The 27,144-nt window shown below is 38.6% G+C and overlaps 1 protein-coding gene across 2 annotated transcripts; it reads right to left on the bottom strand.

Annotated features, from left to right (window-relative positions):
• Positions 1–211: 211 nt before the first annotated feature.
• ZBTB18 (zinc finger and BTB domain containing 18) lies at positions 212–8,123 on the bottom strand. 2 transcript variants are annotated; one of them, XM_044058356.1, is made up of 2 exons: positions 7,961–8,123; positions 212–4,039 (listed from the first exon to the last, which is right to left on the bottom strand). In XM_044058356.1, exon 2 carries the CDS (start codon positions 4,023–4,025, stop codon positions 2,451–2,453), a length of 1,575 nt encoding a protein of 524 aa, XP_043914291.1. In that variant the 5' UTR covers positions 4,026–4,039; positions 7,961–8,123; the 3' UTR covers positions 212–2,450. The 2 variants fall into 2 exon arrangements, with proteins under 2 accessions (XP_043914291.1, XP_043914281.1); XM_044058346.1 differs by lacking the exon at positions 7,961–8,123 and adding an exon at positions 6,108–6,243.
• Between the last annotated feature and the right edge of the window lie 19,021 nt (positions 8,124–27,144).

Below are 27,144 nucleotides of genomic sequence, written 5' to 3'. Positions count from 1 at the left end.
ATTTTATAATGAACATGCCACTGCACAGAATGTAGAGGTGTAGTTACGTGCAGTCTGTGCTGGTCATGATGTCATGCCTGTAACCTCTGCACCGGTCTAGTTAGCAAAGGAAGATAAAGATAACTAATGAAATTGTGGCTATAAAATTTAAAATACACATACAGAATGAGCACTAATGCAAACAGGAAAAAGAAAGAACTACTACTGAGTGTTTCAGGTTCATATAATTTATTTCAGTTAAACACACAGTTTTAAAAATTCACCAACAGCACACCAAAGTACAAAACTAAACAGCATTATAATTTATTCCCCTCTGGGAAAATAAAACTTACTATGATTGTCAAAGCTAAATGTCAGTCTAACTCCAGAACCAAAAATGGATCTCTAACAAAAGACACGGGAAGGGGTAAGGGACTTCACTCACAGTCACAAAATTGAACAAATCTGCTTTCTACATTGATTGTCCTTTCTAGGTTTTAAAATAATGAAAACTTCAGTGTAAATCTCAATGAAGGACCTATAAAGTCTTCAAGTAACTAAACAATGCTCAGAGGGCATTTTCACAGCTTTTTTTCCTTTAATCAATGCCAGTGCAGCCCATATATTTGACCCAGTATTTTAAACAGTCCAGCAAAACAAAGTGTATGTTTATATCTAGATGTTTTAAGCACAAAATAAGCTATGTATACAGTAGTTAAGGCAATCAAGTACAACAGTTACAACAAAAAGGAAAAACACATAACATCCCCCTTTTATTCACATAGACATTTGAGTGCAAGACAGAAAAACACTGTGCAAAATGATTTGCCTTGTGTGTTTTGTTCATTAAAAGAACACATAAGGCATCAGCCTCTGCTGCCTGGATACACAGTTTACTACCACACCCCCAAACCCAATCCCTGCTGTAGCTCAAAGTTCAAAAAGCTTTTCAGTCAGGGGTGCTTTTTGTCTTCACTCCTCAATATTCATTCAAAAAGGGAAAGGGGAAAGAGTGCCTATTGTGAATCCATGAAGCATTTTTAATAAATATTATAAACTAACGATACCTAACCATTTACCATTTAATCTGGTACAAGATTTAATGCAACTTAAGTCTGAGTGGTGATCACATGAAGCAAACACTGCATGCCAACTTTATGAATCTGTAAACATTTTTGCTGTTTTTAAGTATTGTTTTGCCTGAATTCTCTTTTGAATTTAACTTGAATAAAAAATTAAAGAAAAGCATTGTTCAATTAATACAAATTAGAAAACAAAAACACAAAAAAAGGAAACAGTGCATTTCTTGTAGATTTACTTCACAACACCAGCAATAGCAGCATTGGTGTTACTTTCTACTACATTTTTTTAAAAAATTAAATAAAATAGTTAAATTAGCACACTAGCTATTGTTACACAATGCAATCAAAAAAAAAAAAAAGACGATGAAAAATAAATTCATGCATTTCTGTAGTTAAAGAGTGACTTCTTAAAAATTTCTACTAAGAGCATTAGCAAAATATGTCAGGTTTATTAAGCCTGTCCCACCCTCAGACCTGATGCACTTACAGTAAAAGGTAACAGTAGTTCACATTTTAAAACTCTATAAGCTGCAGTAGTCACTTTTTAATGACCTGGCCCTTATACAAAGTGCATGGCTTCCCACAGCACTCCGTAAAAAAAAAAAAAAAAAAAAAAGTACATGGGTCTACCGCATAAAACACCTTATTGCAACATGCACTGACTGCACCGACTACATCAACAGAGACAGCTGCTCTGACAAAGTAAATTTCAAAAGAACCAACTCTTTCACAGTCTAAAAGCAGTCAAGTCTCTGGATGCCACAGAAAGTCAAATATGCAAATTCTAAATGCAAGGTGTAATAAATGGGATGAAGGTAAAAGTACTTTGTCTCATTCAGACAAAGAAAAACAAACTATGATCGAACCTTAACACCATTCAGTGTTAAAAAATAAATAAAATGCTTCACAATGAAGAATAACCAGTAGTAAACCTTTTTTTTGCATTACACATACCGCCACGTAAAAGGAGTGCATTCATAAAGAATAACCTGCTGTAATCGCTTCCACCATTTTCATGTGTCATCTTTAAGGTTTGTGGCACTACAGTACCTCATATTATAAAACAAAAGACACTAGAACATGAGTTACAGTCTTATCACATTTTGCCAAGTCGTGAAACATCAATTATTCCCCACACAAAAAAAAAAATCTTTTAATTCTGTTTTGTTTTACCTACTACCCTCACAGGTCAAAGACTTGGTTCTCTTCAGTGTAACATGCATGAAATTGTCAAGTTGATGTAAAGTGCAAACAATAATAATGATAATAATAAATGTTGGTCAGGATGCATGGCTGCTTTCAGACCTTAATCACCATTATGTCTGTGTAGCTAGATATATCTATCTATATGTGTTTGCCTGTGGGCACATATAACACACGTGTATATTTTCATTTCCAAAGTTCTTGAGAGCTATCCTCTAAGGTCCAGTCTCTAACAGTAGGCAAGTTCAGTGCTTCATTTTTGAGAGACAGTGAGTTTACTAACTCACAGTGAAACTTCCGAATATGTCTGTACAGATCTCCGGACTGTGTGAACCTGCGCTCACACCACTTGCAGGCATGTGGCTTCTCTCGTGTATGAACTACTGCATGACGACTCAGGTTGTGGGAATACTGGAAGCTCTTTCCACACTGGGTGCAAGTGAAAGGCTTCTCACCTGAGTGAGTCCTTTCATGGCGTTTTAGTGTATACATGCAAGAGAAAGTCTTACCACATAGGGAGCATGTTGGAACATTGACATCAGTGGTAGGTTTGCTGCGGATTCCATCTTGTTCCCGAAAATGTGTACTCAAGTGAATTTGTAAAATATGAGGAGTGGGAAAAACTTTGTTACACAAAGGGCACATGAATATTTGGCCCGCAGGATTAAGAATGTTTGAGACATAAGGAAGCAAAGTGCTGTCCATTCCCCCTTCTGCCTGCATTCTCTCATTCTCTGGGCTGAGCAGCTCGTCATCACTCATCTTGTCATCTTGATCCAGCTCCCTCAAAACAGAGTCCTCTCTTACAGGAAGGAGATGGGAAGTGGCGTACTGTACCCTGTTGCCATTAGTGCTTAAACTTTCCTTCACAGTGCTGTGTTCTACATCATAATCATTGCTGCTAGTTTCAGTTTCCTCCAGAATCATGTCCTTTTCCAGTTTCACCTGTATTGGGTTACTTCTCACCCCATCTTGTGGTCTGCAAAACAGGGAGCTGCTCAGAGTTTCACCCCCTGAAATGGCGGACTTGACAGACAGGTCTAGTGCACAGTCGACATCTGCTGAATGTCTCTCAGAAGAGGCAGACATCTGGGACAAAGACCCTGTTGAGCTGCAGGGACTGGCCACTGTTTTTCCAGCTGCTACTACATGTGCCTCAGCCTCTCCGCCTGACTGAGGAATGCCTGTTGAGTCTAAGGGCAATCTTATCCACATTTTCCCAGTCTCAACAGGGAAGTCACTTTTGCTAGTCACTAGATTTAGTTTATCATCCTCCGCTTCATCCTCATCACTGGGAAGTTCCCCAGCCACATGGCTGCTGCCATCTGAAAAGCTCTCTACTTTGTCTGAAATACTTGAAACATCTTCTTCTCTTTTTGTGCTGTCTGCCTCCCCAGTGGCTTTCTCTTTTAGCTTCTTTTTACAGACTTTGACTATGTCGTACATATGAAGGTAACTGGCAGCTGCTAGCACGTCTTCAATGGGCAGGTCTTTGAACTGGAGTTTCCCTTCATACATGAATTCAAGCAGCAGAGAGAAAGCTGGGGCTGTAACAATGTCGCTGTTCAGATGAACAATGTCTCTTTTGTCCAGCTGGTCCTTGTAAAAAAGGTGGAAGTACATACTGCATGAAGCCAGTACAGCTCGGTGCGCACGGAATTGGGCATCTCCCACTAAAACAGTGCAGTCACAAAGAAACCCCTGATGCCTCTGTTCACTCAGACACTGGAGCAAATTTCTGCTGTGGTCTGGAAACTCCATACTGTCTTCATAACCTGTAACAAACAAAATGAAATAAAACATCTGAGAACAGCAACAAAAACTCAAAATGCTAGCTAGCTGCATACAGCACACTTTGATACAATTACTTTTCATCATATAAAACAAACCACTAACTGCAACATAAAATATATATAAATCAGACATTCAAGTTAGAAATATTACAGTTAAGGAAAACACTATTCAGCATTAACTCTCAACATGCTGCTTCTAATGAATCTGAAAAGACACTACAATTAAACGGGTCACAGTATTAAATATCTTAACTGTATACAGAATGAAAGCATTTAATAATATTATTACTAATAGATATATGGCAGTTTCAGAAAGTCTCTTCTAAAACAAAAAAGTAAATTTCTACAGTAAGCTATATATGTAATACACACACACACACACAGATTATATATATATACATATATATATATATATATATATATATATATATATATATATATATATAGATAGATATATATATATATATATATATATACACACATACATACATACATACACACATTTTATTTTATTTATTTTTTTTTGTAAATGCTTTTGTAGCAGTACTTTTGTTGAGACCAAATCCATTCTGAAATGTAATATTTCAACTGTACCCAAATCAATCATGTGCTCATGGAAACAAATCTTACAGTTTCTTTTAATAAGTTTTGCAAACAACTATCTACTCATGTTTTACCAAAACTGATTAAAGGAATTATCAGAGCTCCCTAACATCATTGCATGAAACTGAGACTGTCATGTGTAAGCAGGCATTTTGGATAAAACTAGCATCCTGCATAGCCACTAAACGCAGCTATTTAGGTCTTTAACACTTAGTGAAACACACTGTTTTCCAATTTCAGTTGTATTTCTGGTTAGAATTAAAATACTCTAGTGTTTCAACTAACAGGTGAATAGCATAACTATCCGAGTGCATTTATTTCTAGTTTTACATTTCACTGTCACTGGTTGAAAAAAAGTTATCCAAAATTACAGAGTTCAGGTTTGTAAACTCCTCAGAGCGCGCGCGCACACACACACACACACACACACACACACACACACACACACACACACACACACACACACACACACACACACACAAAGAGGTTTAGTACTGAAACAATAATTCAGTTGCTTACTGAAGTTGTTTGGCATAAACTCCCTAAAATACCACAAGAAAAATCATATAAGATGTACAACACAATCACTTTAAGTGCCCCACAGCCTACATCAATCCTAATCCTTAAGAGGACTAAAAATAAAGATTGCAGAGAGGCTCACAAGGTAGCTGTGATCAAATTAGGAGGCTGAAAGGACAGAGAGGGACGAAGAAGGAAGCTTATAAACATCTGATCCAGCTGACTGTGGCCATATGGCAGCTGCTGCCCAGATAAAGAGATTAAGAATAGAGGAGTGCGATTACAGCTGTCTAGCCAATTCAAGCAGCTCAAACCTACAAATCCTAAATTAGTTACTATAGCATAAAAATCCCTGCAGAAATTAAAAAGTTGCCTATATCCATATCTGCTTTGAGAAAAAAATGGCTGTAAGCTGAACAATGTATGAAAAAAATGAAACACTGATAAAAAAAAAAACTTCATAAAGACATCAGGTTAAAAGACAATGCAGTTTTATGTTCAAAATACTCTGCAACCCTGACCAACTGTGGGAAGTAAAGATGTAGTTTTCACTTCAAGATAGTTTCCAAAAACAACTTTCATGAACATAGACCTTATTAGTCCTGCCTTACAGACTTTTTTTTCAAAACTGATATTAACTCTTCATTACTTCTACAAAATGTTAGCCATTCTTGAAGATATAAAGTTCAAAATATGGTGCATTATAAATAATAAATACATGTACTACATTTTTTTTCAATTTATCAGATTGAAAAAGCAACACACATAAAGGAAATAACTGCCACTTCAAATCCACCCTACAAGCTTTGTCCTACAGACAGTAAAATAACATACAAAAAGGTTCCCTCTTTGAAAGAAAAATAAATACACTCCAATATAAAAATGTAAAAAAAAAGATAATGTATTGTATATGTTTAATGTGTCCTACCTTCAATGCTCATTAATGTGATTAAGTCCTGTGCTCCAAATTCTGTAGTTTCCTGGTCTACTGAATGGGACAAGGGAAAATATGTCTAAAAGAAACAGATGCAAAGTGGAGATGATGCTGGAGAGCAATGAGATACCTTCCCTCTACACAGCTCTGCACACACTAACTCCCTGTCTGTGTGTTAGAATAAAAGGCTGGGGGATGGCAGGCTGTCAGCTGCTCTGACATCATGTTCAGATGGAAATGCTACCTCCAGCTGTGCTCCTTTTAATGCCATATGCTGCTCCTCTACACTCCTGCCACCAGTCTTTTCTTAGCAGAACTTTTTTTTTCTACTACTGACTGCAATCCTGAACACTTTAATGTTTCTATGTTCACACATGTCTTTGCAAAAACGAGAAAGACTGGTATATGGGCAATACTACATTGTTTTCCAACTATCAGAAATGCACAGTAATGCTTTACTGGTTTGCCACCTGCATGCAGCACAGACTGCTTCAAGTCTGCAACAAAATTTTATTAAATCCAACAGACCAATTATAGCCTTCTTTTAATTAAACATTTTCAAATGGCAACAAAGACTGGCAAAATGGAAAATAACTTGTTTCTAAACAAGCATACACCACCATTTAAAAAAAAATAAGTCCACTAAGGAAAGGTGCTGATTTTTGACACTTATTGGCATAACTTTCCTTTATAAAGGTATTTGTGAATACCTAAATTTGGCTGAATTCTGTACTATATCTTTTCACTTAACATGTCACTGCGCCCTTAATGGCTATAACAACAATATTCAATTATTACTTGAACTTACTTCCTTTTTCATGTTACTCTAAGAGTAAGATTTGTTCGGGTTAAGCAACATTAACCAATCCACATACAAAGTGACATCTACCCCCCACCCCCCCAAAAAAAAGTACAGCGACATGAGCTAGGACCTGTCGTTGATAACCAACACGGAACTGCAATGTACTAGTGCCACTCGACTGCATATAAAAACTGACATTGTTTACAGGACCAACATATCACCTGCCTTAAGCCAGCTATTTACTTAGTTATAATGACTTGAAGATTGTAAAAGTGTATTAATTAATATAACCGGAACTACACAAATGCATCAGAAATGAAAAAGTCTCCAACAGCAATTATCAAATGGTTGGTCACAATGATGCAGGTGTTACATTCGACTATTATGAAATGTCAACAGCAGTGACAAACATGATCAACTGTACTTGTCATATTCCACCAGCAAGGAAACATGTATGTATGGGCCAGTTTGCCATAAAACTCTTAACCACCAATAAGTATTTGTTACGCACTCAACAACGATGATGACAATACTTGTTGATAATATTGAAACACACCAAACGTGACACACACACGCAGTTAAAGAACAATTGCGAACACAGTTCGTTGTATACATAAACTCATATTCCACGTGTAGTATGTAGACGACCCCCACAGTTTTCAGATGGGCACCTTTATGACACCAAGCAGTATCTACTAAATACATCTAAATTTGCAGGGCGATGGCTGGATCCTCCCAACAAAGTTTGCCAGGTTATATCAACCCATTTAGCATGCAACCAAAATGCTCAAATAAGATACACAGTTCAAGCCGAGAGTAGGGTATGGGTACATAGAAACGGCAGTGTGCACACCACAACAGAAAGTAACAACCCCTAAGGCAGCCGCCTCCTCTTGAGGCCCTGCTGCTCCATGACCTCCTAATAGACACTCTGCCACCAGTAAACACTAAGTACCGCCGATTTGAATATATTAGCATGAAGCAGCTCACTTCGTAATTAGCCGACACCAAAAAGTGTTCACCAGACTTATAGACAGCTACTTACTGTGTTCACCGCTGAGCCGGATAGAAAAAAAATGTGCCACCTCTAAGGAGGAAAGTGAGTGACTTTCAGCGGTGTTCCATAACAACCAAAAGACAGACACACAGACGGCAAGAGCCGCAGCAGCGGCAGCAGCCAGATGTTGCCGAGCTGTTGCTACTCCTTTCAGTTCGACTAGCTTACTGCAGGAAAGGCGAGGGGGCAACCCAAAGGACGCTCCTCTTGCCCAATCATAGTCTACTTGCTGTAACAGAGGCCAATAAAGGGACGGGATGGGCGGGGTAGGGTCTGGCGCAGCTGCTGGTTTGGTTGAGTCGCAAACAACGGTGAGAAAGCAAAAGACACAACATTGTAATATGTTGAGTGGTGCGGCGCGCGTCGTGCCGCGGATGGCAGGTGGGATGTGTAGTCTTCACTGCAGACTGGCCATCGTCTGCCACTTGTTGCAGGTGTGCGTTTTCGTGCGCGGATGCTAGCAGCGGTTAAAAGACAGTAATCTGAAATGAAACGTGTTGTATGTGTGCGTAATACCAATATAAGTGCTAGGCTGTACGCACCATAACGTGCTGCTGGCTTTATCAGAAAAGTAAATTCTTACTGATGTAATAATCCTATAATGTAGTTATTGTAGTATGATAGTCGGGTAGCATGACCGAAAAAGAAAAATCGCTTTTATGCTGACATTCCAAATTAAGTAGTGTTTGTTTCGTGTGTTTCTTTTGTATATATGTTCAGTTTTTCTTTGTGAAAACCACCTTTGGTAACCACTCAAAATGTTGCAGCGTCGCATCAAAAGTTGTTGATTTCCTTATGATGTATAGGAGAGAAACGGCAATAACAGTTGTAGAGTTAAGTTAACTGATAAAATGTAGACTTACTAAAAGAAAACGCAAACAATTTAGGTCACCTCCTATCAGTTTTTCTGAGACAAATAGTGCCATTATTAAAAAAAAAACGGTCTTTTGTCTTTTGGCCGTGATGTCTGCCTGTAAGAGACTGAGCATTATATTTAAACACCTGCCCTGGTTTGTTTTCCCGGCCATACCTCTCAAGCGTACCTCATTACGAGGAATGTGCCTCATTTGAGGTCTTATAAAGTTGACGTTCCTCGAAGTCCCACATTGAAAGACTGTCACACATTCAGTATTAGGATGTTTTAAGTGAAATCCATTGTAAATAGATATGAATCATATTAATTCTTTAAAAAGATCTTCTTTATAAGTAAAACCAGGAATTTTTAACCATCCTATGACCTTCCTAGTTGAAGTTGTTAGTAAGCCGTTAATATGCGTCGCAGCGTTCCACATTTTGCCCATTTGTTCCACATTATGAGGGCTAGTGTTCTTCATTTTGGAGATGGAAGGTTGAGAGCTATGTTCCCGTCTTGTAATTTTGACAGAAAATGCGAATATCTTTTATAGTTTGAAGAAACTAGGTATATTATATAATGAGTTTCAGAAGATATGGAATAGTGTGAGAAAGTAATATTCTTCAGAGAACGATAATGCTAATAGGAAAGTAAAGCAAAGGCTTTACCATTACAATATTCCAAGTGTAGACTTGCACTGCTGCATCAAAGGGCATCGGAATTTGTGCTTCCACTGTCCTTGATTTTATCTCGTAGTATAATTTTCTTGTTCCCGTAAAAATGACTTTCTGGCAAATTACTGAGGGTTGCAGTCAGTCAAACTAAACATTAACGTTTCATATTTCTTGTTATTGTTCAGAATATATATGTTGATGCTCCATTAACTTTTTAAGTGAATGTGCCCCTGACTTTGGTCCTTTATTCCTCACGTTATTTTTGGCTTTGCATAGAATTCTTGAGCAAAGCGTATTGAACTCGGGAGATATCCATTAGCTTAGACTGCTGCCTTTTACATTCTTAACAAATACAAAATGCCCAACTTTTATGACTCCAGAGACATGATAAAAGAGAAATAATACAACGATTATTGAACAAGTGTGTGTTTTGCACTCTTATTTATTTTATCTCTGTATTTATTATTCTTGGAGTTTTTCCCTCTAGGACCTCCCAGAAAAGGGACAATATGTGCCAATTTATCCCAGTTAACAAATAAAAGTGAATTAATAAAATAATAAGAGAAAAATTCTGGATTTATTTTTAGCCTGGAAAAGATTTAAATTTTTTTATCATTTATTCGTTACAAGAAACCAAATTCAATGGAAACAAAGTATGTTTATGTTATGTTACTGAGCTAAAGAAATTTGCTAGTGACTGTCAGTTTGATGAGTTGCTTGATTCATTGGTAAGAGAGTGAATAAGTTAACAATAATTCTCATTTAGGTGTGAGTCGTACAAGATTTACCCACACTTGGTGTGGTTTGATTGTGAGAATGTGCTTTACCTATGCCAAGGTGGAGCTACTACTTGTGCTCATGTGCTAGTAGCTAACAACAACTTTTGTTTACTACTACCTTCTCAAAAACATAAGTGCTTTAACTCCCACTAGCCTGATCTTCCATAACTGCGTAACTCCCAACACCCAACCATATAAAACTCACCCAGTTCCTAACCCTACTCCTTGCTCCCTTACCCTAAAATTGCAACCCTCCCTCCTTAAACCTAAATTCCCAGTTGCTCCTCTAACAGTAAAACACCCTCCCACTCCCTAAACTTCAGACTTCCTTCCCTCTCCCTAACCCATAAAACAAATCTCCCTCCCTCTCTCTAACCCTAAAACTCCTCTCCCTGTCTCTAAACTTAAATCTGTTTCTTGATCGTTGCCCTAATCAACTCCCACCCCTTCACTCTCTTCTCATGGCTGCCACACTTAGCCTTACTCAAACCTGAATAATGTGTCTGGATAAAGTGCTGCAGCTGCTTACCCAAACACATATTTGTGTTTGGGTGTGATCGGCTGCCTTTACAGAATACAAGACGCTCAAGTCCCTGGCTTCAAAACTGTAATCTTCAAGATCTTGGGACTCAAGAGCCTGTAGCAGAACCAGACAAAACATCAGTTATTGCAATTATACAATCAGATAAGAGAGAAAGAAATTTCTTACATATTTCTTTAAATAATGTGACTGCATGAATGGACTCTATCCCTTCCCTGCCTATTTTCTGGTTTAGAGGGCCTATGACTGATGAACTGTGCAAGAGTTAGGCATGTACATGCAGACGTTTGTAAAGTGCATTACCTAACTGTAGTTTCTGTCACTTTCTTAAAGGTGTCAGGAGTGTGCATTTATGTAACGTTTCACACACTCTAGGCATCCTGTGAGGATTATTATTATTATGATTATTATTATTATTATTATGTTTTAAATATTATAAAGGAAAGAGCAGTGCTGCACTGTTAGGGAGGGTTGACACTGTATTTTTAGATACTTTTGTATAGGATTAGATTCCCCATTTAGTGGTATGGAGAAGATGGCCACTCTAGCTTTTTTAGTGAGCTACATTTGCAGCAATTTCCAGACCATCACTTTTACTTTGCAGCATAACATATTTCTGTAGGTAATGTTGGACTTACAGCTGGCATACTGATTACTGTGGCCAATCAGCATTCACATTTTTAAAGTTAGTTACCATTCGTTGTACTATTTATGGAATAGGAAATGATCAGATATGCAACATGCTTTTCAGAGAATCAGGCTTGATTTTATTTAAAGCTATAGCTGTGTACAGAACATGCACTTAAATTAGTTAAATGAAGAAAGTGTTGCAAAACCACTCACACACACACACACACACACACACACACACACACACAAAACCACACACACATACATACCTTTAATTTCTCCCTCACTATAAGCATTGTTCCACCTTCATTCAACATGCAATATTTATTCCATTACCTAAAGTCCAATCAAAATCAACTATTAAAGTTTATTGACCAATTTCCAGTCTTGGACCTTGATCAAAGTCTTTGAAAAATGAATAGACCAACAACTGTAAAAAATGTAAATAGTTATTGGCTACTTTGTGATCAAGGTTTTAGAAACTGCATTATTATCTGCTACATACTTCATTTATAACAGCATTAATATTTGGTTCATTATTGCTGGCATATTTGTGGACATGACTCTTACCTGCCTTTGAGATAGTCATTCATAGTCATACTTGAAAAACCATAAAAACTACATTTTATTAAAAACATCTTAACTTGATTTAAAAACTACTTAGTGGATAGACCCTTCCAAATCAACTACCTGAAAAATGCATTCTTAACACTGGAGTTTCATGAGGCTCTGTTTTAGATCCCGTACATTTCTCACCATTCATTAATGATATAACACTAGAGTTGCCAAACCAGAAAATAATTATGTATGCAGATGATGTACTGATTCTTGAAGCTAGAAAACACACATATGCCTTCAAAACATTCACTATCAAAATTTGTAGTCCTGTGTAGCTGGCTCCATGCAAGCAATTTTCTAATTAACAGTATGAAAACAAATGTCATGCTGTTCTCTACAATAAAGAAACTAACTTGTTACTTCCCTTAACTTTAACAGACTCCAAAGGGGCACCATTCCAAATGTCTCCCAACAAAACTACTTTGGAATAACTCTAGACACATTTTTAAACTTTAATTTACACACACAAATGACTACAAAGTAATAAATCAGGTGAAACTATGTTATCAAATTCCATACCTAATTACACCACACACACATACAGCAATGGCCAAAAATGTACTAATTCCCAAAATAAATATGTTTTGTACTCATCTAAAATGCTCAAAAAAAAAAATCAGATAGCCGAAAATAAAATACTTAAGGGTTGACCTTACTAGCTGATCTAAGCTGTCATCTTTACATCCTATAAGAAAAGGTGCTTTAGCTACCCATAAGCAACAGAGACACTTTTCTACTAACAAATACAATATTTAAAACCTTAACACAAGGCTATTACCTATCTTTTAAAAGAGTGCTACAAGTTAGGGGACTAAAAGCCTCCCTTAGAAACAGACAATAATATTCATTCTATTACCCTTCTCTGACCTAGATTCAAACTTACAACCAAAGAGAAAGTCTTCTCTAGGATGATACCTGCTATGTGGAACTTTCTAACTACTGACATAAAAACATTCTGAAACAGTCCCAATATTCAAAAATTATCTCTTGCAATTTCTTCAGTATGAATTTAGATGCACTTGTTTTCAAGAGACTGGCTAATTTTCAATTTTGTCACTACATTATATAAGCATTTCAATAATTTCATGCATAGTCCCCTTGTACGTATTAGTACATGATGGCATTTATAATCATATGTAAATAAACAATTGTATACTGCTACAAATGCATTTCTTTCTCTACCTCTGTGTAAATAGATTTGCAACATATGCTTGTATATCATGTTCTCTATGCATTGTACAAATGTTTATCAAATATATGAACATTTTTTTCTGTACTTTTATACCCAGGTCATGACTCAAAAGGGTCTGTAAACTAGCTCATTTATTTGGTTACCAAAGTATTTATTTTATTTTATCAAACAATGTGGGCATAATAAACATAAATATTAAGCCTTGAAAAACTGAAAACGCATTCAAAACCATGTAATTTTTTTCCATATATAAAATGTGAAAAACTATGAAACAGTCCTGCAAAACCAGGTAATGTTTTTCCTCTCAAAAATGCAGCAAAAATGTTATAAAAAAAATGTATAATGTTAGTGTGTAAGACTGATCTGATTCTTAGCAATGACTTACCATAAGAACAGGGAGGGGGTTGTGTGACTCTAAAGCATAATTAACTTCTCCCTGAAGTTACTACATGTTTATGAATGAAGTAGTTATTAGCCACAACAGAGTTTCTGTTGGTAAGATAACACTTCAAGGCATGGAGCTCAGGTATAGTGGCTGAATTCCTGGAGAGCCATTGATTATAATTCTGCTCTACAGCTGTACGGTATGAAACCTAGTCGGGTATGGTTCATGCAGGACTATGACTGGGAGAAGAACTTGACAATTATCAATGGGCCCAGACCTCTTATGGCCCACCCATTTACTAGAAAAAATGTTAGCAGACAAAAAATGCCTATTTCTAAATGAAGCATAAAGTCAGCAGCTAGCAAAGAAGGAAAATCAATTATGATGCATCATCCTCTTTTGGCTACATGAGCCTGCAGTTTCTTTGGAAATACAAGTATCAGTGTTTCTAAAGTTTAAACCAGTTGCTTTGTTGCTATAGTTCTACACTAACAGCATCAGGATAAGCTTTGGCTGTCTTGTAATTTTCAGTCTTGCAAAGGTTAATGGAGGTAAGCTTTTAGGTTGTGCAATGCTTGAGAGCAGAACTGTTTTTATGAACAATGTTGAAATACATTACTGTGGCCAATTTCTGTACACTCAGATATCTGAGTTGTACTCGGTCAGGAAAGTGGCTGTAATTGTGGAGTACAGGGGCTGTCTGTGGAATGAAAAAAAACTATCCAGCTGTTGTTTGCTCAATTTAAGCAGCCATTAATCTGGCTTTGCAGGATTACTGTGCATTTATGAGAAATACGTTTGAATATTTTACTTTGACTACTGTGTGTGTGTATGTGTGAAACAAAATTGAAATATGTTATTGTGGCCATTAGGTTTATTAGACATTTGAAATGCACACAGTCAGCAAAGCAATTATAATTGGTGGGTCCAAAGACTGTTTTTGGATGAAAATGACTGCCCCCATTATCACTTACTTAAGTTAAACCATCATTAATCTGGCTTTGCAGGACTAGTATGTATTGGTGTAACATATGCTGGAATACTCTGCTGTGGCCACTATGTGGTTTGCATTCAACAAAGCTGAAACACATTACTATGGATATCTTTATTTCAATCACAGCCAGGCATCTGTGTTGTGCACAGCCAACAACATGGCTTTAACTGATGGATAGGGGTCTGTCTGTGGATGGAAATAACTAATATTGCAGTCACTTAATCAAGCTAATAGTCATTAATGCGGTTTTGCAGGACTGGTGTGCATTTATTCAGAGAAAATTAGAATACATCACTGTGTAGATTTTTTATCATAGACATCTAAAATGTAATTGATGGATATGTGGATAAAAGTGGCTTACACCTTTTGTTGATTGATCACAATTAAACAATTACTGATCTTGTTTAGCAAGAGCACTGTCTCATAATGTATTTGCTGAATTCAGAAGATTTTGACATAGGCTTAGTACAAAGAACTATCTTCAGTTTCTGTGCTAGGTAGCACCTAATCTAAAACCAGACCTGATCATAACCCAAGGCAGTAGTGTTAATTTACTATACACTCTTAAGACCAATCACCTTGCCCGGTATTACACTATAATTATTTGGCAGTACAGTCTGAAAAAAAAAAAAACATAGATTCTGTCACTGAAATTTTATTTGGTGGCAGTGGTGGGAGTATTCTAATTTTGGCTTGTTTCATTACCAAAAGATGCATGTACCCTTTCAGCGACAAGGTAGGTGCACAACAGTGATTTTATTTTTTAAGACTGAGTCAGTAGGAAACATAAGCAATGTGCTCTGAAGAGTTTAAAGTGATTTGTCACACTTTTTAAATGGTCTAATTTTGTTTTAAATGCACTACAATTGAGGTATCACATACTGTAGTAATATATGTGTGCATTTTCTTTGGTAGAACTATTTATTTCTTAGCAGAAGCTGTCAAGACAGTGCTTCTGTTGGCATTCTGAAATTTATTTTTCTATGAAAATTGATACAGTATCTCACTCGAGTATAGCTGACAAACTCACTGGGCATAAACACCTACATAATTCTCTGGATTACCAGCTGTCTCAGGGACAGGACTCAGGAAGCCAGGTTGGGTAAGACCGTCTCAACTAAGGGTCCTGTCACCAGTGGGCTACCTCAGGGCTCTGTGCTGGGACCACTCCTATTTGGCAGCTACTTCTTGAAGGTAGAGGCTAACAATATCAAGGGCCCTTGGCTGACCAAATTCATAGATGACTACAAATTGGGAGCTATGACAGATTCCCCCATGATGCCAACATCTTGCAAGAAAGTTTAACACAGACAAATGACTGGTGCCAAGGTTGCAGGCTAAAACTCAATACCAAGAAAGGCAGTATAGTGCCTTTTGGGAAAACTGCCACCCATGCTAATTACTCCATCAATAAGACACCTGCTAAGACTGACCTGGTGGCCAGTGATCTGGGAACATATATAGACAGTAATATGGCCTTTGATCAACATGTGGCTAAGGTAGTAAGAAAATCATTCTGTTTCACTCACCGTATAAGTAAGTGTATGGCATCCAGGTCCAAAGAAGTCATACTTCCACTTTATTTGGCATTAATCAGACCTAATATTGAGTATAATGCCCACTTCAGCAAGTACCTGACCAGGCGTGCAATAATTGAAATGCCCACAAAGGTTCCTTACCTGGAGAATTCAGGGTATAAACACATTATCCTATACAGATTGCCTTAAAGCCTTGTTTCTGTACTCTGTTTTCTACAAGTTACTGAGAGACAATCTATGCCTGGCATGTAAGGGATCCTCTGATCCAGCATAGGTGGACCTTTTGCACATCAAAAAGCAAACAGCATCATAACCACTAGATCCAAGAATTTAAATTTTGCCTGTGACATATGTAAGGCATGTTGGTGAGACAGATGTGTGTCTCAGACGATCTCCATGCTGTGGAACAGGCTCCCCATCCATGTGAAGCAGAGTCCATCCCTAACCCACTTTATGCGTAACCTTGATCAATGGAAGGGAAATTGAAAATTCACTCCAATTCTATCCCCCATGTTTGATAAACAGAGGCAGATAGTAATGCCCAAACTAACATATTTCCCCCACATAACCTCTAGAAACTTCCTAACATACCCCCTCCTAATAAATGCCCATGGTACACAGGAACATAATTGGGTTGGATTTTATAGCTAGGCTTATAAAGGCCTTGGTTGGGTCTACCTGACTTCGTCAAAATCGCACATCATCAAATCACAGTTCGTCAAGACTGACAATATTAAAATCCTACTTCATCAAACCACTGGAACAACAAAGATCTTCCCAGGGCAAGAAACCACTTACCCAAAAACAAACAAAACTTAAACTGCACCATCCCTAACCCAACCAGGTGGCGGCTATGCCTCACACGCCCTCAGTGGGGGGGCACTCCCCCACACACCCTAACTAAATATACCAGCTCTGAGATTGCACCACAGTTGAGAAAAGGGCAAAGTTCAACATCTCGCACAACATGTTACTTACCCTGGGAAGATCTTTGTTGTTCCAGTGGATCAATGAAGGGAGATTTTGATATTGTCAGTCTCGATGAGCTGCTATTTAATCATGTGGGATTTTGACAAAGTCAGGTAGACCCATTAGCCTAGTATATAACTATGAACTTATACCTGTAGACCCCAAATTTCAACTGTCTGTGTATTAGAAAAATATTAGATTTTCTTAGAATTTAGTATTTTAGGCCACAGCACTTAATATTCACAGTCATTATATGAATGCATAAAGGCTATCCATACTGTCTACACTTTTCTTCAGCAAAGGCATGAGCCATAGAGGCCATCTATACTAACACATGATAGCCATGAATAGAATAAGCTTATGAAGATATACTGAGATGCAAATGAGAAATTATATAAAATGACATATGGTAAATGAGTCTTTCTCCCACCAATTTAAAATATATAGTCAGAATTCCATGCACCTCTGCACCATTCACAGATTCATTACAAAATGTGGAATCATGCCTTCAGTATCCATTTTGCAATCTGTGATGATGCTGTCACTTGCTGGTAGCCTTGCTTTTTCCTGGTGTGAGTTACTTGTCTTGGCCAAGCTGAAACTGCCTGCATCCAGTGGCCAAGAAGGAAGAGATATAGGCAGAGAATAACTCAGTATAATTTTGATATCAGGAGATACTTGACAGGTTTAGAATGGACATGGATATTATAAGGATCTTAGTGAATATGTATGCATGGTCCTCATAAGAGCACTGGGGGGGATGTGTGGCCTTCCTATCCCCATGGATACACAGGTATGGCTAGCCCTCACTATGCTTGCCACAGGAACTTTCCAGAGACAGACTGGGATCATGCTAGTTGTCTCACAGGATTCCACAACAGTTACTGGATGCACTTTTGGTACATGTCGTTCATTACATCTATTTCCCAGTGTCACCTCAGGGCTGAGCCCAGACTATGAGTGCCTTTTATGGGGGTGGCGTGTTTCCCTCAGGTACTCCGTGTGATAAATTGTACCTGTCTTACAATTAAGGCCCCATTTGGTCCACAGGCAGATTAGTATCACAATAGGAAGGGCTACCATTCCATTAATTGCATGGTAGTGTATGCTGCATGTGGGTGCATCACCAGCACCTCTGCCCAGCATCCTGGCAGTGCTCATGAGTTCATATCTGGCACACAAACTCACCCTACCACCTCTTTCTGCATGGTAGGATGCCCAATGGTCATCTCATTGGTAAGTGGGAAAAATATTTTTCTTTTTTTATTTTATTTCCACAGCTAGTCATGGTAAATTAAATTGCTGGATACTAAACCACATTTTCTTTGTTTGGTCTACCCTCCCCCTTTTCTCTCTCTCTCTCTTTTTTGTTTTCTTTTGGGTGATGCCAGATATCCACTGCAGTCATGGCTTATGACACCAATGAGAAATCCAAGTGATGCAGCTGAAGACAGTTATAACACAGCTCTGTCCCAAACCCATATTGTCATTGAGAGGGTGTTTGAAATGCTGAAGTCCAGATTCAGATGCTTGGATGAGTCTGGGGGTGCTCTTCAGCTTGACCCAGATACTCTATGCAGAATGCTTACTGCATGTTGGATTCTTCATAAAATGATCATGGACCTGTCTGGTGGTGAAGTGACCCATGCTGTCACTGCAGCTCCCAGTTCCACTCCAAATATGAGTAATGATGACCAGCCATTAGCAGTATTAAGGGACTCTATATGGCAGGCTTGTGCATGGCATATGGCTGCAGAGATAAAGAGGTAGCATCTGGTCCAAAACTGTGGACCATGATGTGCTGTGTGGTACATGGTCTGCTATCACTGTTCACCAGACATTCCCTCTCATCTTTAAATCATTTTTACACTCATATTATTGCTAGTAAAAGTCATTCCTGAGTGCTCACTTACTTCTGTTCAGTGATGTTGTAAGTAAAGTATCATATAAGGAATATTTACATGTTAACTGTTTTGCACAATATATTTTGCTGAAGCGGTATACCTAAGTAGGCACATAATGAATATGCTGAAGTGGTACAGTTAATAAAAAGTGTCATTTCGGTATTTAACATGAGTTTATACCTTTCAGTTTGAATGAAAACACATCATATTGCTTTTTATATTATATAATCTTTTCTCAGTTTTAACTATTACATATTTTAACTGACTTAATGTTCTGTGTTAGGGTACTGCATATCAGATTATTTCATTTTGTCATACACAATAGTTTCTGTCCTCAGAGATAAAAAAAAAATCATAATTTGTGCAGTGGTGAGGGCAAAGTGGCTGCAGTGTTTGTTTACATGACAGGATACTCATTTCAGTCTTTGTTAATTTTTTATTAATGATAATCTGAATACTTGTTTATTAATACTTTTAAGTTGTAGGTAACTGCCAGCTATAACAACAGCAGTGTGTCAAGCATTAATGGTTATACTCTCTATAAAGTTATATTATAATGTACAGTTTCCTTACATGTTTCCATGAAGTTTTAAGCAATACCATTATATGAATGAAATGCATGCAGCTGAAAAGTGTTGTAAGTATGGGCATTTTTTTACTTTATTTAATGACTTATTTCCCTTCAAGTTAAACTTGATAAAGGTCAGATAATAAGTAGCAGAAATGTCACACCTGAATCACGATAGGTCAAGGTCAAATTTGTCATGCACATCTCCTAAAAACAGGGTAGGTGATGGTTAGTTATTTTGAAGAGGAGCTGTCATGAGAGCTAGATGGTGAGTTGGTCCATTGTTGTGACCTACTTGATGCAGGTGATCCTAGAGACACTGATCTCACAATGCTGTGGGAATGTGATTGGGAAATTGAATGAGAGGTTTTGCTAGGTTTAGATGAAAGCTGATGTGGCCTGCATTAAATCTGTTGTGCTTGCCCCCCCTGAAATATTCACAGTACTTTCTTGAGAAGCACTTGTATTCTCATATGATCTGCCCTCCCCCATGTACAGACAGGACCCCATCCTCTTCCCCTTCCAAGACTGACTCCTGCTTTTGTCTGGTAAGTCCTAACTGGTGTACAAATGGAGACATTTACGGATGCTTTGTGCACCACCATACTATGCATCAGTGTGATCATAGCATTAATCCTACTCTCTGCCATTTCTGTGTAGTTCTAAAAATCCTTATGTACACCCTGGAAAACTCTGACCATTTCTATCTGACTCTCTCTGCCGTGCTCTGAGCCCTAACAATGTTACGTCACATTTGATGCTGGGCAGCCAATGCTTTACATGTTTCCTGGGGTAGCTGTGACAAATTCCTACACCTGGCAACCCTTTGTAAATATGTCACTGTGGACACTACTATCTCTGAATTTCTGCCATCATCCTGAAAGTGTTCATCAGGGTTTAGGGTAACTGGTGTAGAGGTGCATGTTTTTCTTCCTGTGCAAGCATAAGTGTAATGTCAGCATGTGCTTGAATTGTGGAACACTGTCACTTCCTGACCAACATGTTGTGGGGTGTGAGATCCTGCCATTAAACTTAGAACTGTTTGTTTCTGCTGCTGATCCTGTAAAACATGAATGGAATACATTACTAATAAATAGGTAGCATGCACTACTGTATGCTGATAAGGAAGTGTGGCGAACATTTACCATACAAACTGCCTTCATTGTCATTATGTGCAGAAGTGGAAGGTGCACATGTTAATAGCAATTGTGTGTTAAATATAATCATTCCATATCAGCATTCAGTTCTTTCTATAAATATATGTTATTGCTTATTTTTATGCATTTATTATTATTATTTATTTAACATTTGTTAACCGGGAAAGTTCAACTTGGAATGAGCCAATTTTCAGCAGAGGCCCGGGGAGAAATGTTCCAGATGCATGTCTTTGTAACGCAGGAGGAAACCAGAGCACTCAGAGGAAATCCACATGAACACAGGGAGGACATGCAGACTCTGCACAGAAGGCACCCCAGCCAAGAATTGAACCAAAGAACCTCTTGCTGTGAGGTGACAATGCTACCGCTGCACCACTGCGCTGTCCATAACGCTGCCACTGCACCACTGCACCGTCCATACTGCCATTTCTGTGTATTATTATTATTTTTGCTTAAAAAGTTAGCTAGTTCAAACTTTGAAGGCAGTATAACATCATTGCCATAAGGTACTGGGATGATTTTAGAGTTTCCAGATGTCAGGTAACACTGCTTCAAGAATGCTTCTATTAGGGTCTATATTAAATCAGCAAACTCTTAAAAAAGCGAACGCTGATTTATCAACCCCATGTAAGCGAAAGCTTACAATCCCGAACACTTGGAACAACGATTTTTCTCCACAAAATAAATAAATAAAAACTTCAAAACATTACATAAAGTGGGGGGCTTCACCCCCCACACCCTCCTACTTAAATATACTAACTCTGAGATGGCACTACAGTGAGGAAAATGGTAAAGTAACAGAGGCAGCCAAGCGATTTCTTTCCCTGGGAAAGAAATCTCTTATATGCCATTTTGCTATTTTGTTGTCTCGTGCTTTCAAGTTTGATCAAGATGCATTCAAAGGATTGTGTCTTCGATTATATAATAGGAACCCTTCCATTATACACCATTATAAGAGTAAATGTGCTGTTTGTTGAAGAAAAGATGGAGGAAGTTTACTGAAAGATGGAAAACAGTGTTGTTTATTTTAGCAGTTTTTGTGTGGTCCTAATAGCTTTCTTTGTTATTATGAAATGTGTCTTGCTTTGACCTGGGTTTTTGGTTATATGAAGTGACATTAAAAAATAAAACATTAGCTATGGAGCTGATCATAGAAGAAAAATAGGTTTTGAATCTTTTGTTTGTTTGATTGCGAAAGAGAACTACAGTGAGTTTTCTTTTGTGCTGTGAGACTTCCAAGGAGAAATATATGTTGATTTTTACTATAAAATGTAACTCAAATATCATATTTAAGAATAAATTAACATTGTTAAGTTTGTCGGGAAAACATCAGATGACTGTAAGCTTGATAATAATACTAATTTTATTTAAGGTTCATAGGTTGATAGGTTTATATTAAGCTAATTACCTCCAGGAACATTACAAGCCTAGTTGTGCAACCCAACCCAGTTTTGTCTCCGAGATCTTTGGACACCTATATGGTGGTGTATGCTAGTAAGGAAGTAGCTAAGGGTTATGTCGGGGGGGGGACTATTGTTAGTTGGGATTAATTTACTTACTGTCAACCTCTGTCCATCAGAGACATGGGAGCCAGACTGGGGTGAATTTATTTCCCATCCAATGAACAAAGTTTTGTTTGAATAGAGTCAGGGATGAATTTTGCCTTGCATAGATTGAGATGCATATCGATCTCTTCAGCTTCTACTGTTTATGTCACAGGCAAAGTTCAGGTCCTTGAATCTAGCATTTCTGGTGTTGACTGTTTTGCTGATGTGCAAGAGGTCTATCACAGCTGGATCTAAGGATGCCTTATATGCCCGGCAAATATTGGCTCTCAAGTAACCTGTACAGAGATAGGGCATTAAGGTGATCTATGTAGGACAGAGTATTCATACCCTGGATTCTCTTGGTGAGGAACCTTTGAGGACATTCCAACTGTTGCAAGTGCATGGTAAGGTGCATGCCACAGGAGGCACTGTACTCAATGATGGCCCTGATAAGGGCTAAGTAGAGTGATATTATAACTTGCTTGGACCTGAATGCCATACCTTTGTTTATAAGTTGGACAACATGGAATGATTTTCTTACTATCTTGGCTATGTTTTGATTGATTGCCAGATTACTGTCTACATATATTTCCAGATCCCTAACTATCAGGTCAACTCTTGGGGGTGTTTTATCAATGCAGTAATTAGCTTGGGTGGATGATTTCCCAAAATAAACTATAATGGAGTTCTTTGCATTGAGTTTTAATCTGTGACTTTAATGTCAGTCATTTGTTTGTGTTACACCCTCTTGTAGGATGTTGGTATCATGGAGGGAATCTATGATAGCTCCCAATTTGTAGTCATCTGTAAACTTCGTGAGCCAGAAGTCTTTGACATTAGCCTCGACTTCCTAGAAGTAGATACCAAACAGGAGTGGGCCCAACATGGAGCCCTGGGATACTCTGGGGTGACCAATTTCCTAGTGAAAGTTGTTTCATCTGTCCTGACTTTTAGGTCCTATTTGTAAGTCAGCCAACAATCTAGTGAGTTTTGTAGGTATTTATGCCTAGTTCTGAGAGTTTGCCAACAATAACTGAGTAGGGTATTGTAATGAATGCCTTGGCTAGGTGAAGTTAGGTGGTATGCATCATTTTCCCCTCATCCATAACCTTGTTGACCCTCTTGAAGAAGTTTACCAAGTTGAATAGGAAAGACCTTCCCTTAACAAATCCAAACTGGCATAGGTCCGGAGTCTGCAGGTTGCCAATGTCCTTGTTGATTATTTTCATGATAATTCATTCAATGGCTTTGCATATTAGACTTGTCCAACTGATAAGGCTACCATATCATATGTAATGACAGACTCCATAGAAAAGGAGGTGGTGTAGCTATTATCCACCCCTCCACTCTCAACTTCACCCCTATGACTAACCCCATCCCAACCTTTGCCAATGCTGAAATAATTGCTGGCTTTTTAAAACTTAACAACTACAAATCCATCTGCATCTGTTCCATCTACATCTCACCAGGAGACAATACCAAAATACTAGAAGACATCCTCTCTTGGTTTAGCTGCAACATCAGAAATGAAACCTACATCCTCGGTGACACAAACATTAACTGGGCCTCCTTCCTCTCAGATACCCCAACCCACTCAATCAACCTTTACAATTTCACCCAACTTATAAATCTTCCTACCAGGCCAAAAAAGACAGTACCTCCGGTACCATCATAGATTGGATATTAACAACCCACCCCAACCATACCACCAATGCTGGTATAATACCAGACCCCCTTAGTGATCACCTACCAGCCTTCATAGACCACCTACCCACTCAAATAGAAAAACAACACCAATTTAAGCAGTCCTGCAACCTAGCCTCCTTCTGCCCCGAAATCTTTTCAAAATGTCTTAACATTACTGACTGGTCACCCCTAAACTGCTTTCCACTAGACAAAGCCGTATCATATTTTAACCACACTTTTCTCACCCTAGTGGATAAACTAGCCCCCTCCCAATCTAAATGCATCAAATCTAACCCCTGCCCCTGGCTATCCTGAGAAACTAAACAGATAATGAAGCAACAAGACAAAAAGTGGAAACAGTACCAAAAGCAGAAAAACCCTAGCACCCAACAAGAATTTAAACATCTGCGTAACCTAGCCAAAAAATTCATAATAAATGATCGCAAATCCTACTACTTCAATCTGCCATCTGACCACTCAACTAACTCTAAGAAATTCTGGACCTCCATCTCCTCAATTCTCAACCTCGGTAATAAAGGCAACCCCTGCCCCGATCCCAAGCTCACCAGCCTAGAAACAGCCACAAACTTCAACACATTCTTTATAGATAGCATAGCCAACTTATCCTCCACATTTTCTAACCAGCCCACCAACACTACCCCCACATCCTGCCCCCTAACCCTCCTCCTCCCCTTGTCTTCTCCTTAAACATGTCTCCACTAACACAATAAAAAGACTACTCCTAAAGCTAAAACCTTGCCGCAATGCACCTAACAACCTTCCAGCTAAATTCCTCAAACTATCTGCTGAATCAATAGCCTATCCCATATCTATTCTTATAAATAGGTCTATAAAAGAATCCTACATACCAACAATCTGGCGACAAGCATTCATCATCCCTCTACACAAAGGTGGCCAAAACACTGACACTACCAACTTCAGACCCATAGCTATACTCTCTCCTCTCTCTAAAATACTTGAAAAAAACATCCACTCCCAACTAATGCCATACCTAACCCTGAACAACCTCCTGTCCCCCACCCAACATGGCTTCCGCCCTGGCCACAGCACTATGACTGCCCTGCTTTCCTTCCTTGCGACAGTCAACCTAGCATGGGACAGTGGCAACTATGTATCCTCACTGTTTCTAGACCTCCCAAAGGCATTCAGTACCATCTCCCACTCCCTGCTCTTGTCCCAGCTGTCACACCTGCACATCTCACCCTCAACCATATCCTGGTTCTCCAGTTACCTTTTCATGCGCCAACAAGCTGTGCAATGGAAAGAGTCAACCTCCCCTTTCCTACCTACACCCACAGGAGTACCACAAGGATCTGTACTAGGCCCACTCCTCTTTAACATATTTATCAACAACTTCCACCTCTCCATCCCTGATGCCTCAGTTATCCAATACGCAGATGACTCCACTATCATCTGCTCAGCCTCCTGCCCCTCCAAACTTCAAATCATAACCCAAATAGCCTTCTCCAAAACAGGATTGTGGATGCAATCCAACCACCTAGCACTAAACACTAAAAAACAAAACTAATGATTTTCACTCCCACCAAAACCTCCCAAATCAACAAAGACCTATTTTCCATCAATAGCCACAGTAACACCCCCCCTAGAAATCGTTCCCAGTACTAAACTACTTGGCATTACCATAGATGAAAACCTAAAATTCGACTCCCACATTCTCTCCACAATCAAAAAAAAACAACCAAAAAATTGGTCTTCTCTACAGACACAACTGTTACCTCACCCCCTCCTCCCAACAAACCCTCTCATCTTCCTTTCTTCTCCCCTCCCTCCTGTACGGTGCCCCCCCTCTACTCTCCAACATACAACTTGGCCTTCCCTCCAAACTCGAATCCTGTTACAACAAAATCTGCAAATTCGCAACCAATTCTAAGAACTCTTCCCATCACTGCCACTCTCTACACACCCTCAACTGGCTAGAACTCCCCAACCACCTAAAATACCTCCAGCTTACAACAGCTCACAAACATATTTACAAACCAACATTATGCCCTTCTCTCGCCAAATGTCTAATACCCCACACACCCAGCCACTCCTTGAGATCCAAAGGTCAAAACCTCTTACAAGTGCACAAACCCTTACATCCACCTGGCCAGTTACTACTATCCCACACCATAGCCAAACTGTGGAACTCTCTACCCTCCTCACTATGTAATTTACCTAACCATAACAATTTAAAATCCACACTTATCTCCCATCTGTCCTCCAGATGGGAATGCCCTTCACATGCTCCCACCTAAAAAAAAATTCTCATGTTATAAGCTTTCCAGAAAATTAATGCATGCTGGCCTCTGCCCTATCTTGCACATACCCTTATAATGTCATCCTCCTAAATGTAATGTAACATATATTTTAGTGTAAAATTGATACCTCTGTGGTGATCATTACTATGTAACCTATTCTGTCTATTGTGATGTTGGTCAAGTACTTTTTTTTTATTTAGTGTTTTCCTTTTTTGTAACTTTGCAACTTGTAATTTTCTGTGACATCCAGTGTGTGTTTTACAATAATGTTGTTTTACATAATGTTGTTTTACTATGTACTGGAGCTTTTCTCCTCGGGTCTCCACTGAAAAGGGGCCACAAGCCCAGCTGGACTAACCCGGTTAACAAACAATAAATAAAAAAAATAAATAAATAAATAAGGTGCGTATTTCCCAGGGTCTGTTGATGGTCTACCCTTATGAACAGGGATAACAATTGCAGCCCTCAATGCACTTGGCACATAACCTGTTTTGAGGCTGTAGTTGAAAAGTGCCTAAAGTGGTCCTGCTAGGTCATGTTTTCATCTATTTAGAAGGCAAATGGGGATATTGTTAGGGTCCATTGAAGCAGCACTTTTGGCCTTTGTGAGAGCCATCAGGACCTGTTCACTGTTGAAAGCTGGGGGATATGCTAGAAGGGATTCCACAAGGGGCAGATGGAAGTGAAGTTAGACATACATTTCTAAGCCAGTACATTTGCTATATCACCCTGGTCAGTGAAGTTTGTGCTACTTCACACCTGTTCTGCATTCTGCTGAGTGCTTCATTTAAGGTTCCTGACATTGCTAAGGAAGGCCTTGTCATTGTCCTTACCCTGGGAGGCTATACTGACCTC

This window comes from Protopterus annectens, chromosome 1.part2 (genome assembly GCF_019279795.1).
Source record: "Protopterus annectens isolate FY-2018-M chromosome 1.part2, PAN1.0, whole genome shotgun sequence".
NCBI lineage: Eukaryota > Metazoa > Chordata > Ceratodontiformes > Protopteridae > Protopterus > Protopterus annectens.
The sequence above is the reverse complement of the archived record's forward strand: the minus strand, read 5'-3'. Positions and strand labels throughout refer to the sequence as shown.